The following is a 15,397-nucleotide window of genomic DNA, read 5'->3' as shown; positions in this document are numbered from 1 at the left end:
GTCAATATGTAGGAAAGATTTAAGAACTGTGTCAGTTATGTCAAGTGGCCACCTCATTTTTAACACACCGGATGATAGTCTGATTCCGACAAATCAGTTTGTGAGAGCACATCTTTTGTTTTTCGTGTGTCATTTTACACCATTGAGTCTCTGCATCATTTAGTCTGAAATTCCACAGAAAACAGCCTCAGAATGATGATGGTGCGTTAATGGCAAACCCATAAACATGACACATGATATGTCCTTTAAAGTGGGCGGTGTGTTAATAATTACACAGCATATAATACTCACTACTATTCATTTATAGTGATTTTTTCTGTTATACTACATATTATATTAATCTAATTAAGACTTTGTAAGAAACTTTACTTCAAACACGTTATACAACAATAACACTCACACACCCAAAATTTGGTTGCTTATAATTGTTCTCTATGCCTTTTGGTAATTTGTGTGTGTGCATGTGTGTGTGTGTGTGTGTGTGTGTGTGTGTGTGTGTGTGTGTGTGTGTGTGTGTGTGTGTGTTTGAATTTGGTGTCAGACTAAATCAACCTGATAATATTCTAAGGGCCCTGGCGTCTGGATTACTATACTATATACACAACTCCTGTGTTTAAGTGAATTCTCAAGTAACATGGTGTTAGAAAGTTTAGATATAAACCATGTCAGGATTCATAACACTACATCCAATCAACATTTCTCCAAGACAACCCATCTGTTGTCCTGATGCTTATTTAACCAATAAGTCCCAGCTATGGACATCTGCATGGCATCTGTTACAAAATCATTCAGGCAAAAATAGCACCTTCTATTTCAATCTGTTCCGACTTCTATTTCTCAACAGAGTACTTACAGTGATTCTGATTGTTGGTGGAAGTGTTACATTTCAGGTCCAAATGCACGTATGCACTCCAAAAACAACATTTTGCAAGCATGAGAGATGTCTCGCTCATTTTACAGATATTTACAGGAGTGCTGAATAATGGTAAGCCTCTGGGTGATGACTGTGGTTGCCTGTCTCTGCCGAGCTGGCATACAAGACCTTAGTTGTTAATACAAATTCTCCCACTACCACATCCTGACAGTGCAAACCATAATCTACTTGAGGTACCTGTCTAAAGCTGTAAGAGCTGTTTATGCTTCATTCAAATGCCATGTACGCTATCTTGAATCTGTAAACAAGATAGGGTCCAACATTCTTCTTAATATAGTCAGGAACAACAAATGTTTTTGTTTGTTATTTTGTCACAGCAGCAATATACAGCCATGTATCCTCAAGATCCTGCTTGTAGCTCTTTTTGTGTTGGTGTTGGGCCGGATCCTCGCTCACAACCCCATTTAGAGTAAAATATTGCAACACTCACTTGGGTGAATTATCATGGAATATAAATCATCCTGCCGAGGGGCGATTTGTTTGAGTTGACTATGTACCTTAAAAAATGACATTCCCATGACTTTTAAATAAACTTGTGTATGATACTAGGATCGCGATCATGATAAACATTAACATGCTTGTGTCCGCCAGTGCTACAGCACACGTATGTGCTAAAAAAATAATGAAAGTAAAGCTCCGGAATTTAGAATGTGACTCAAAAAAATGATCAAAACATGCCCTTCACTCAAGTTTCAGTGTAATTAACTGACTCTGAGGAGGAAGTGTGCACTGTGTAGGCAACATTTATGTTCGGCCTTTAAATGTAATCCCATGTACACTTTTATTTATTCTGGCAAAAAGCAGACCGTTCCATACCATAAATAAGCAAAGATGTGGCCTGACCCACTGTTAAGTGGAGCTGCCATTTACTAAAATTTAGTGCTGAATGTGAAGAACATTGCTGTTGAATCTGCTTCACTGACATAAAACCCTCCCAGGGGTAAAAGGAACATAGTGTGAGTTGAGGTTTAAGTTTCAGCCTGGGAAGACAGCCATGGGGCCTCAACTTTAAAGAAAACACACATTTAACTACTTCACCTCTAGTTGGAGCAGCATTTGAGCTATAAGTCAAGACATCCAAAAATAGCCTGGGGGTTGGTCCGGCAGGTGAAATCACAAACCCTTTTCTGACTTCATATTGATCCTCATGCACCTCAAAGTTCTTTTGAATGCTGAGAGCCAGTTGCTTTTATAGCAATAGCATGATGGTGCAATGGAGATGTGTCATAACATGGCTGGAAATATATATCTCTTTTACTCCCCCTGTTAAATCACAACAATGAGATGAAATCTAATGAGCTAGCCACGCAGAGTTGATATGTCAAGCTGTTCTCAATATTCAGTTGAAGAGCTGCAAAATGTATAACCAAGATATAGCTGCAAGTGATCCTGGGCAAATTATGAAGGTACTGACCCAATTTGCATCTTTTGTTCAGTTTAAGTGACAATTTATTTCATGATGTATTTTCTGGAGAAGTACACTTTGTCGACAAAACTATGTATTGAATGGATCCCATATCATCAAGAGTGAGTTTTACATTTTTGAACTGTTATCTTCTGTTCCACTACACGTTTGGTTGGTGTATGGTTTGATTTGGCCAGTCAAAGAATGAGTATGGTATCTTCAAACCGTCATTACCAGAAATAAACATTGTCCACAAAAGAAGCAGATTGCCACAACCATCGAAAACCATCTTTCTAATCATGTTTAGTTCCCTCTTTTGGCACTAAAATAGCTGTGACCCTTCAAGGCACCTCTGGTGTGCTGTGGTATCTGGTACCAATGTCATGGTCCCATCAGGACCATGTCTGCTTACTAATGTACTGCTAGTGTTAGACTCTTTATTTTGTGTTAGTGACAATTGAGTTTGGAAGTTCTCATGTCTTAATTTCTCCACTTGTGGATTTTTTGTTTATGTTTCTACCTGTAGGGGCAGCATGGCTTGGAGATAGCATGGCCAACTAGCAACTGAAGGGTCGCTGGTGCGATCCTCACTTCCCCTGGTGACCATGTCGAAGTATCCTTGAGGTACAGTAGCTACTGAGCCCCTAATTGCTTCTGTTTCCCCTGCCATGGACTGGCGACCCATCCAGGGTGAACACTGCCTCTCACCCAATGTCAGCTGAGATAGGCTCCATAGCTTGTCAGTGCTTCCTTCCCGTGCGTTGTGTGCTGTCACTTCCTGTCTTTGTCTGTTTCCCGCATTTTTTGAGTGCTCCACCAGGGTCTTGTTTGTCAGTCACAGCCCTGCTCTCACAACTTACATTCATTTCTGCCTGCTTTCCAGTCCCTGCATTTGCGTTATGCCATCTACCTCATGACAACCAAGGTGTTCGCAGATCCTTTTAGTCCTGTAGGTTGTGAGGTGTTACACATCCCACACATGCTCGATTGGATCGCGGTCTGGAGAATTTGGAAGCCAGTTCAAAACCTTGAAGTCATCCTTGAGTTCTTTAAACCATTCCTGCACCATTTTTGCAATGAGGCACATTATTCCTTTCTAAGAATACCAGTTCCTTTATGGAATTTCATTGCGATACATGGTCTGCAACAATCTTTAGGTACAGGGTATATATGTCAATATGACAGCCACATGAATGGCAGGACCAAACTTACGTCTGCTGGATTACCCGATTCCTAAAGTGCATCCTTGTGCCATCTCTTTCTGAGGCCTAAATACTTCCCCATCCACATAATGTAAAAGAAAACATGACTCATCAGATGACCAGCTTCTTTTACCCCAAGGTCAAGATGTTTTATACCTGTTTCTTTTCAGCAATTTTTCTGAAACTCTTGCATGTTCCCTGTATTTCCCTGTGACAAAAACAGTTCACCAGGTGGCACTGTGGTGCAGTGGTTAGCACTGTCGCCTCATGGCAAGAAGGTTCTGGGTTCGAGCCCCGGCTAGAACACGGGGTCTTTCTGTGTGGCGTTTGCATGTTCTCCCTGTGCCGGCGTGGGTTCTCTCTGGGTACTCAAAAGATGTCTTGTTTGGTGGCTGTAACCGTTGTTATTTAGAAGAGCTTTGTCTTCCAGAACAAGGGTAAAAGGATTTTCTGATATATAATCATAACTCATGAAAAGCTAAGTTTGAACAGTCACTCCAAAATGAATGTTATCAACACCGTGCTGGTATTGAACCATGCCAAGATTAATACAAAAGACTAATAAGCCAGTAAGCAGCGTGAATATATACACTCACTAGTGATGATGTTCTTGGAGGCAGGTGGTCCCCGTTTCTTGTTCTTCACCACCTCCAGTTTGACCTCATACTCCTGGCCAGGGCCCAGGCCTGACTGCTCAAAGGTGGTCTCTGGACGGCCAAGGGAGTTCAGAATCTCACCATCTTCTTCTTTCTGCCAGTAGCCAAAATCACCAGTCATCTACCACTACAAAGACTAGTCCTGCCATCATTTACAGGGTAAAAGACAGAAAAATGGCACCCTGAGTGGTGTTTAAATTTGAATGGTGAAAGAGGACATCGTTTTATAGACTGTGGCTTTGAGGACATCTCAGTAACACTATTGGCCCTGTATCAGACAGGAAAATAAAAGTAACATTGTAACGAGTAACATGCTTATTTGAGCCGTCAGGACATGCATGTTTGCACTGCTGGAATCTTGCATTCCAGCCTAGCTAAGCTATTTTCCACCCTCACTCTGATGCTCTTATACAGTACACACATTAGGCATTTACTGATTTAAAGCAAGGGTCTGCAGTGGGTAATATATTTTTTCCATGGGAGGAAAATGTGGTTTAATATTACAGGCTGTGGTGGGCTTGAGAACACAACCGGTAAGAGACTGGGTAGCCTGACTCACTGTGTTCCTGAAGATGAGGTTCCAGCCATCGAAGGGGATGTCCAATGGGTCCCACTGCACCTCCACAGATGTCTCCCTCACTGCCTTGAACTTGAGACCCTCGGGCTCAGGAAGATCTGAGAGAATTAAAGACATTCTTTGACAACATTTCATCCAGATTTATATGCTGCTTTTAAAAATAAACAGGAATTCACATACGTGTTGCCACCCTGGCGCTGACAGGGATGCTCCTCTTGTTATTGAGAATAGCATAGACACTGATCAGGTACTCTATGCCAGGTTCAAGCTCTCGTATTGTGGCCATCTTTTGGTCCCCAGACACCCGCATATCCAGCTCTAGCCCTCCAGGAGATGTGGGAACATAGGTGATCAGGTACTCTGTCACACGCATCTCATTCTCCCAGGACAGGTCTACCGTCTCTGGGGTCACCTCCACCACTGTCAGGTCCTTGGGTGGTGACACTGTGGAAAGACACCAGAAGTCAAGCATCTGCACTAGGTTTCATTAAAATTGTCCTTATTTTGAATGCAGGGTTTGTGTTGAAATTTACCAATGATGAGAAAAACTGAGTTGCTTAAGGTTTGGTACCAAGTAGATTTTGAATGTCAAACACAGAATTGAAAGCAATTACAAATAATATCAAATTAATTGATGCACAAATCTGTCATCTGTTTTTGTGAGGCTGTAGTGCAACTCTCTTTATCTGTCCTGAAAGCAGCGAGATCATTGCATCCATGTGAGTAAGGCAGTGTGGATGCATGATATGCTTGAAGCCTAATTTTTAGCTGGAGCCCACGCCTGTGCCAACAAAAGTGTGCTATGCTGTTGCAAGTGCTTCAGCTTGATACAAACAGAGTATGTCCCTGTAATGTCAGGAGTAGTAACAGTTGTTGAAGTCAATAATGATTTTAATTGTTTGGAGCAACTACACTAACCATGGACATTGTGCAAGACATCAAAGTCCCCCTATGACTAATTTCTATGAAAGCAAACCTGCTGAAAAATAGTAGGGATGTGGGAAAACACAGTCAGTGTAAATTAAATTGTGTTTCGTATTTTATACTTTTCACTTTTATGCTTCATTGGCTGTGTCACTGCAACGACAAAAACAACAAAATCAACAAAAAAGATAAGGCTTCCACAGCATTGTGTTGAGATTCTTCCTTGCTTAAAAAAAAATCCTGTGGTTGATCCCCATTAGTATGGGTTTTAGCTACAGTGTATGTCCAGGATCCAACACACAAAGATTACAAATGACATAAGTGACAAACGCATTTGATTTAGCAAACTCAGATATATAGCAGACGAGGTCAAGACTATCAGGTTGATGAGAAAGTTGCCTATTATGAGGAGTATACTTCCTTTCATGAATCATCATTTTTTTAATTGGTTGATCTATCAATACATCTTAAACAGCCTTTTCTACAGAAAGTATATGATCTGGTAAGCATATTATGTTGTCGTGGTATGTAACATTAAGTTTACAGGTTGTCATTGTGGAAAACTGAAATGTAAACTAACTGGCAACTGAGATACTTTTTTTGTGAGGGGCTCACAAATTCCTGAGTTCAACAAAATCATGTGTAGTTAATGCTACTACAACATTTGCATTAGAGGGAAAGTTGAAATGGTGGCTGGGTTTAAGACACACTGTTGATATTGCACTTTAACCCAAGCTACTGTACGGTGATTTCCTACCCTACAGTTGGGTCTTCACCAGACTGACCAAGCAAAAAAAGCATGATCAGTAAATTTCATTTGAAGAAGCTGCTGGCATGAAATTCATTGAGTTAACAACACAATTAAGGGATCTGTACACAATGTCAATAGGGTTAAAACAAAATAACCCCATTTGTATATATATTCAACAATGAATACATGAAATGTACAATACACAGAATATATACAGTAGTAAACATAATGTATACAAAACCAAAAAGTAGGAGAAATATTAATTGTGTGTTAATGGTAAAGTGTATGGTGCTGGCATGTAATTTTGCCATGTTGTACAGTGTTAAGAGATTCCCATGACACACATTTTTGCAAGATTATGCAAATTAAAAGGTCTTTAAATCATCCAACACAGCAGACACAATAAAGAGAGCTAGCTGTTGAATGCAGCATTAGCTAAAGGGCCAGGAGTTGGTGGACACCAAAACAGAGCTACGTAGAGTTAGTAGTTGACCAAATTGATGATGTCACAAAGAGAATGACCCCAAATGAGTGCAAGAGTTGACTGTGTCTGTAAGAGGTTGAAAATGGTAATCATTTTCCAAAATTACAGCTATATATGAGCAAAGTCTTACCTTCAGAGCAATCTTCTCCAATGAAACCCTCGTCGCAGACACATGCTCCGTTCTCACAGCGTCCCTGGTTCTGACAGTCAACTGGGCAGGTCAGAACAGAGCAGTCCAGCCCAGTGAAGCCTTCATAACAAACACAGTTGCCATCGACACAGTAACCTCTGTCCAGACAGTTTTTGGGACATGTCTTCTCACTGCAGTCCTCCCCAGTGAAACCCTTATGACAAACACATTGTCCATTCACACACTGTCCATGGTCCAGACAGTCATTGGGGCAGGTCAGCTCCCCACAGTCTTTGCCCGTGAAGCCAACAAAGCACATACACTTGCCATCCACACACTCCCCTCGTCCCAAGCAGTCTTTTGGACAAGTTTTGATGCTGCAGTCCTCCCCAGCATAGCCTCTGTCGCATATACACTGCCCGTTAATGCAGCGCCCCCGTTCTTGGCAGTTGTTAGGGCAGGAGAGCTCACTGCAGTCCTCACCTTGGTATCCTACGTCACATACGCATTCTCCGTTGATGCACTGGCCTTTGTCGCTGCAGTTGTCAGGGCAAGAGATAATGGAACAATCTTCACCCTCAAATCCCGGGTCACAGATGCACTTCCCATTGAAGCAATGTCCCCTCTCGTTGCAGTTATTAGGACAGGTAAGTTTTGAGCAATCGTCTCCACTGTAGCCAGTTTGACACACACACTGGCCATTCACACACATGCCACGGTTGTTGCAGTTGCCAGGACAAGTGAGCTCGCCACAGTCTTCTCCAGTGTAGCCCACCTCGCAGAAGCAGGTTCCATTATCGCAGCGTCCACGGTCATAGCAGTCATTTGGACAGATGAGTTCGGAACAGTCATAGCCAGTCCATGGCTCATCACAAACACACTCATCGTCCATGCAACGTCCACGACCCAGGCAGTTATTGAGGCAGTTTGTTTGGGAACAGTCCTCACCGATGAAGCCCTCCTCACAGAGACAAGACCCATCAACACAGTGGCCATACTCACCACAGTCTGGCATGCACAGCTCAATACTGCAGTCGTCACCACCAAAGCCGTCAAAGCATTCACATTTCCCATCTACACAGCGGCCCTGGTCATGACAATCATTGGGGCACTCAGGTTCGGTACAGTTGGGGCCCTTCCACCCAGGCTCACAAACACAGCTGCAGCTTTCGGCGCTCCAGTTCCCACGGCCGTTACAGTAGGGCTTTGTGGACACTTCACCTGGTGGATAGCAAGTAAGGAACAGTAAATATTCCAGAACTATTCCACTGTGGTCACAAATCAATCAGTAAAACAGTGTGTGCACACCAAACTGTCACTCAACATTTTTTTGTGACAAATGCTGTGAAATATTTTCCATTCAAGCGTGTAAGAAACTAGGCTTTTTCATCGTAAGATATTTCCTCAAAATGTGATTTATTACATGCATACTAAAACAAGCATGACCTAAAAGCATGACCAACCTGTAACTGGAGCTCCACAGCACCCTGCCCCGCCGCTGCATTGCTCTCTCAGACTAGACAGCTCTGACTCTAGCATCTCCAGCCTGTTCAGGATGTCTTTGATGTCTGGCAGCTGGTGATCGCAGCCACACGCCTGTTTGGGAATATTGATTCGGTGGGTGAACACAATCTGATTGTCACCATCCAATGTGTGCTCCATGTGTTCGGTATTTGGTGTGTCCATTGGGACATTCTTGTGTTTGAGCTCAGTGCCTCCAGGTGAGTCAAGGTCCACAGAGCAGAGGGATGTGGAGGGGACATTTATGTTGTAGACGTGGTTGAACACCACTGGCTGGTCAGGGTTGGGCAGGGTCAGGTTCTCCTGGGTTTTCTTAGGCAACAGGGCTTCTCTGCGGTGCCGGATAATCTTCTTTACCAAGCCAGCAGAGGAGAGCTGGAGGAGCAAGGCCACAGCAATGCAGCCCAAGAGGACACCTTTCATCCCCATGATGACACCCTAGTACCTGGACCAAGACTGGAGTTGATACTGGTATCGAATCTGGTTTTCTTCTTTAGAGACCTTGTCTAAAAGAAAATACAGACAAAATGGAAATATGATGCGTGTGTGGGAAAAAAAACAAAACATCTTATGCTACCTATGATAAAAGACCACCTCCAATCTTGGTAATGTATTTGACCCATTTTAGCCAGTCTTTTCTCAATGAAAGAGACCCAGACTTAGCTGACGACATTGGGGCACTCTTTTCAGAATTCCTCTGAGTACCAAGAGTGGCGATTACTGCTTGGACTGTGTGTGACCTTGAAGATTTGAAGCAGTCTTTTCCTTTCTTTCTTTCTTTCTTTTTTATCATGTTAAGACAGGTTGCCATCAATCGACCCATAACACCTGCATGGCAAAGAGCTTAAGAGCTGACAGACAAATACCGGTGTATGGTAAGACCATCTGTGACCTGCCCGTAAAGCAGAAAGGTCTGCAACTTCTTCTGCAACTGCAGGTCAGCATTCTTTTACTGCCTTCCTAACAGCCACGGCTAACTTCTGTAACATGAGTGTTATTGCTTTCATTTAACACATCTGAAATATGATTCTTCTAAGTGGTCTGGTGGAAAAAATGTGCCTAGCTTATGACTAAGAAGCCAAACTCAAAACCTGGTGCTTTTTTTGTTCTATGCATTATATTAAACATATAAATTGGTTAAATGTGTACCCCTGCTGCTGCGTCTCTGTCTAAACCAAACATAAAGTGTGTTATTTAGCAGAAAGAATGGTTCTTGAAGCACTTTGCTTCTGTGATTATTAAGTTTTTAGTTATTGAAATGCATAAAATCAATCACAGACAGTGAGAGTAAAATTCTTGGCCTTTAAGTATTGGAATCTGGACAAATCTGAGAATAGGGACTCTGTGTAGACTTCCTGTTTTTAAAGTGTCTGGCTGAGTCGCACTTTTGACCTCACCTTGTCAGATGTGCTGACACTGACCATTTTGTACCTTTAATAAAACCACCAGTGTGTGCCTTGGCTGCTCTAACAGTAAAGGCAGCTGTTAGTGACCAACATGAAAATGTCTGAATATGCAGACATGAAACTACATGTTCAATCTAACTGTGGAGAAAAATGTGCACATATAAATGGCTTTAATATTCTCACCGATACAGGACTTTGTCACAGTCATATGAGACACTACAAAAACATGGCACATCTTCAAGTGTAGAGGAACAGGAAGGCTGAGAGTCAGCAGGTAATGTTTTCAGGAAAATGCGTTTGGTCTCCTCATCGTGTGACGTGTGATTAGGCAAGCTGACAGATGAGCTCAGCATGGAGGGCTCCCACGACTTCACCCTCCACCCCCGTCACGTCCCCAGCCCCCTGATTACCCAGGCAGGGATGAGCGCCTCCATGATGGGAAGACTGTAAAAGTGATAATGTAGCTTGCTGATGGAAGCGCCAAGGATCTGGGCCCTCAGGGGTCCAAAAAAAGCTTTCCCCCCCTCCCGTCTCATTCGCTCACACACACTGTCATGCACGTCTACACACACACACACACACACACACACACACACACACACACACACACACACACACACACACTTCAATACAGTCACACTGCTGTGCCCAAGCATCACAAACTAGGGATTAAATCAACAAAATAGCCAGAAAATTGCTTTGAGTTGCTGCTAAGGTTTTAGTTCTGGGCGGATGGTTGGCTTTCTCACTTTGAAGGCTGGCTGCTCTCCACATGGACCTCTGAACAAGGCAACCGTGAGAGACCAAAGCAGGCTTTGAGTGAAAATCTGTGGCTCTGGCAAAACATAGCTTTAATCAGAAATAGATGAAGAGATGAAACACAAACGAGTATGATCAGAATTTTGGGGGGAAATTCTTATCGGACATCAATTGGATTTTATCATGCTGTCCAACATTTACAGAACCAGGATCGTAGTGTGACCCTGAGAAACACACAACTTCTACCCTTGCTTGGACTTCCTTCACGAGCACCCTGTGGCCCTGGCATTATGCTAATGCAGCTGGTTGCTGGCACTGTAGACATGGACTTGATACAATCTGACTGCCGCTGCTTTGTTATACCCTCACTTGGTTTTGCTCAATAGTTAGCTTCTCAAACAGCAACAAAGCTTGTTGCCTGCCTTGTGGTTGAATGTGAGCTGAATTTTACCAAGGGGAACCTGCTGGCACACACATTTGGTGCAACTGATCTAAATTATCCTGTTGTGAAAGAGTGCTGGGGAAACACTTGAAGTTTTATACCTCACACAGTGGAGCGCTGATTGGGTTTCTAGCTGTCAGGGATGTTTAATTGTATGGTGGTTCTGTTGTTTCAGGATTAAAATGAATGTATGTGCCAATAAGAGAGCCAAAACCCTAAACCTACACTGGACCTTAACCTTGAAAAACATGCAGACTTCATAGCAACCGCAATCACCAGACATGAACTGAGATTGTCTCCACTCTAACCTGCTGTTTCAGTTTTGTACATTGAGGAAAAGAGAAGCATCCAGAGAAAACAGCCACAAAATGCAAACTTTCACAATGACCTAAAAAGAATATGTGAAATAGTCACGACTGTGTTTTGCTGATGATTTATGTTTTGTTTTGGTTTTTTTGTCTGTGCTTTTTTGGTCTTCTCAGCATTATCTCAGTGAGGAAGGCAAATATATAATAATTTTTTTTTTTAATGTAGAACCCAAAAATTTGAATGCTCATAAATGAAAATCAAACCTTGAGAGTTGCATTGAAGTTTTTTTTGGTTTTTTTTTACAGCTCAGTTTTGCATTCCTTGTCCTCTCCAGGATAATTTCAGATATTACAAGCACAAATCAAAACAAAAAATTACTTGTAGGAAGTCAAATTAGGACTACATGTGGAAGAAATCACAGTAACTACAGAAGTGGTAATCTCAAAGATATTCAGTCATATAACTCTTGAAACTCACTATCTATCATAGAATGAAGTACAACAATGTTGACTAAACCGATTGCTCTCTGGTTAAAGTCTTTCTATTTGCAGTTTTGGCAAGTATTACGAACTAGGTGCCCACACTAAATCACTAGTAGCACAGCTAGCGACGCATCACATCAGCGTCAGTGTTAGGGGCTGGTCTGACACTATTCACAATAAACAGAGAGAATTTAGCACCATGCTTCATTCGCAAGAGTTTGGTTGCTGGATTATTTTTTTTTTATTATTATTACAGGTAAGCAAGTCAACAGCCAGCTCATATCTCTATTGTTTATTTTATCTGTTAAGTGCATGGTCAAATGTGTTGCTGAATGTACCTAATGGTTGCAAGTTTTTGTCTATGCATAAAAAATGCACAGTGTATGTTTAAATTGACTGTTTTAAGGTTTGATATTCTGAATGTTATCATTAATTATCTTTAAACTTACTTTAGACTACACAATATATTTAAATCAGTCTTCCTACATAGTCAAAATCTTCTACTTTATGTGGTTGCAATGTACTCCTCAAGTAACAATAAACACAATGATTATTGTATGAAACTACTGGTGGGTGTTGTCCTGTCACTTTTTCACTGTGAAAGTACTACAACACAACACTAATATGGTCTGCGGGAAGTTTATCTAACAGCTGTGTCAGCCAAGACCATGACAGCACCACTGTAACGAACTATTTCTGTATATTTTGAATAGTACAGGAGCTTGGTAGGGAAATCAGACCACAGACCTGATCAAACTGCAAGAAAACCGAACAAAATTTTTAGCATAGCAGAATTCCTAATCATTAAGGCAATCAGGCAGGTACCATGACCCCACAACAATAAATGAGGCAGCTCATGCTAAGGAGTGCCTGGTTGGCATAAAAGAGCTGAAGTCTATCAGATCTTCATATACATGTGAATTCTACCCTCACTAAATGAGTTTACACAAGGGAAAAGTGAAGGAAAGACTCCAGTTAGGTTTTAAAAAAAGACATTTCTATCTGATAGGAAACATATGGAATGTATGTGGATGGTAGGAATTGGAGACACTGGCGTCAGATTCAGACATACAACTTCATTATGTGCACAACAATACACAGATGAATATATTTTTGCAAAGGGCACCGCAGACCCATCCATCACACAAACAGACAGCTTGATTCAACTCCTGTCAGGAGGCAGCATCAAAACAGCTTAATATATACAGTATATAGATATATATACTGTATATAATAAAAAAGGTTCTATACAATCTCATTAAACCATACATACACAAAGTATCAAACATGTCTGAACAACTGTTAATACTCCTTCAGTGTAAGAGAGGAGAATTTGCATTCCACAGAAGAGTTTCCCACTTAAATCTACCTCTCATACATCCCTGATTTTGACATAATGTAAAGTACGTTGAGCCTTCAAACACTTCAGTTGTGTGAAGGTCTAAAAATGTAATCCTGGAGTAAATCAAGAGTGTGCATTAATTTCACACAAAGAAAGAGAAATAGGATCAAGATAAGAGTAAAACCCTCAGACAGAGCAGTCAGCACAAATCCCCATAAGCTACTGGATACTCCCAGTCCAACATGTCTTGTTATCTACATCTACTGCATACAAGCATTGGTGTTGTTTTATTTGGACAGTGCCGTTAGAGTAGCAGCATGTACACTCTCAGTGGATGATTACTTTACATTTCCTGCTACTTTATCTTTTTAATTTGTACATTCATCTGGTTTGAAGATTGATGAGCAGACTTTCTGTCTGGGGAAGATTGTAGACATCTTTCTCTCAAACTCAGCCAGGAACGCATGCTGGCAAACTTAATCATCACTCAATTTCACCTTTGCCGAGACTCCTCCACATGCCAGGTCTGAGATAAATCAATAAAGAAAACTATTAGTGTTATCCGAAATGGCTGCAATGCCTCTGCAATAGACTATTTACAAGCAAACCAGCAGGGGAGTGCAGTTGGTGATGTTTTTCTCCATAAAAAAAATGGAAAAGAGAAATTTGCTAACCATCAGTAGTTGATGGAAGCTGTGAAAAGGCAACACAACATCCGTCTGATAACTTGACAACAAACAAACTGAATAATGAAGCATGTGCCCCACTTGGTGTGTAAAAGCTGTAAATATTCAATGACTACAACTCAAGTCCCAGGATGTATGTTAAACAGGTCTGATAGGATGCGCAGGCTTTCTTTTCATTTCTGAAGAATTTATCAAGCTTGCCTAGTTTTGTAGGTCACCCATGACAAAAACTCAGCTTGCCTTCTTTGGTACAGAATCCAAATCTGGGTCGCTGTATAAGGAGTGAATGAAGAGTTATTGTCTGGGGCTCCTTTCACCTTGAGATACTGTCAAACTGTAATGGGGGGAGATGACCACAGAATGGGCTTCAGTCACGGACACTCACTGCCACAGTGAGAACCATCACATTAATCAGTAATCCCAATTAAAAGAAAATATAATGTCCCAAAACCACCAGTAATGAAACCTGCTCATATTTATCTCACCCAAATTGTCCGCAAGGTGAGAGAAACCTCCCACGTTCGTCCTCGTCCAGAGCAGGTGAATATTGATTTGGATCCTGCATCTCCACCAAGGTCATAGCCAGAGAGACGACGAGTTGCTGAGGACAGCACTACAGCTGTGAGTTATGATAATCAAACACAAATGAATTTCCAGGAAGAGTTGATCACTCGATCGCAATTGATGGAACAGTTGTTACTGCTTCTCGGAAGAAAAGGGTTTTCAAATTTTATCGCCTCGTGCTCAGGCATTTTCTGTGGAAGGGCCTTTGCTGACGGATGTGGCAGTTGTTGTGCTGAACTACACAGAACCTTGACAGAAAGAAATAAAGTGGTCTGTTAATAGCCGAAGTGATGCAGACTGAGATCGGATTTCATGTGAAGGAAATGAGCAGGTAGGCTGAGAGCAGGATTGGGTTCATATACTGCAGTGGAATGGTCCGGCCATGATACTAGGACACAGCTAATTGGCAAAAGACAATCCTGCACAGTCTTCAAGCTTCTGTTTTGTCTGTTATGCACATGTTTCAAAGGGGAATAAGGTTCAGCAGGTCAGAGCATGCCTGACGGAGCAACTGAACGGCCAGAACACATTTGATCTTAACTCATTTCTTAAGGAATAAAATTAGATTGTTAAAAATAGAGCAACGGTCATCTTTTTTTCAATGTTTTGTTCAGTCTTACAGCTCTCATTTTGTTGGCCAACCCAGAAGTTAGTATCACCGTGTCGTCCCATAACCAAAAAGTATTAGATTTTTTGCATTGGATTTTTGATCATTTCTGAAAATAAGCTCTGTGACAAACTATTGTTTATCCGACCTGATATGTGAATTGTATTGTAACTGCCTTTTTTGGCTGCTAATTTGCCAAAAATGACAGAAAATTAC

The 15,397-nt window shown here is 41.6% G+C and overlaps 1 protein-coding gene across 5 annotated transcripts in view; it reads right to left on the bottom strand.

The window, feature by feature from the left end:
- The window catches only part of tncb (tenascin Cb), a 105,321-nt gene that overhangs the window by 29,166 nt on the left and 60,758 nt on the right, over positions 1-15,397 (bottom strand). For all 5 annotated transcript variants that reach the window (XM_086207099.1, XM_086207102.1, XM_086207098.1 and 2 more), the window contains exons 2-6: positions 8,527-9,090; positions 7,064-8,284; positions 4,955-5,218; positions 4,757-4,872; positions 4,138-4,291 (exon numbers count right to left, since the gene is read on the bottom strand). In XM_086207099.1, the coding sequence (XP_086063225.1) occupies positions 4,138-4,291; positions 4,757-4,872; positions 4,955-5,218; positions 7,064-8,284; positions 8,527-9,013 (2,242 nt within the window). In that variant the 5' untranslated portion in view covers positions 9,014-9,090. The remainder of the gene's footprint in view (positions 1-4,137; positions 4,292-4,756; positions 4,873-4,954; positions 5,219-7,063; positions 8,285-8,526; positions 9,091-15,397) is intronic.

Source organism: Aulostomus chinensis, chromosome 6 (genome assembly GCF_037954235.1).
Source record: "Aulostomus chinensis isolate RoL2024-O1b breed Wild chromosome 6, RoL_Achi_v1.0, whole genome shotgun sequence".
NCBI lineage: Eukaryota > Metazoa > Chordata > Actinopteri > Syngnathiformes > Aulostomidae > Aulostomus > Aulostomus chinensis.
The sequence above is the reverse complement of the archived record's forward strand: the minus strand, read 5'-3'. Positions and strand labels throughout refer to the sequence as shown.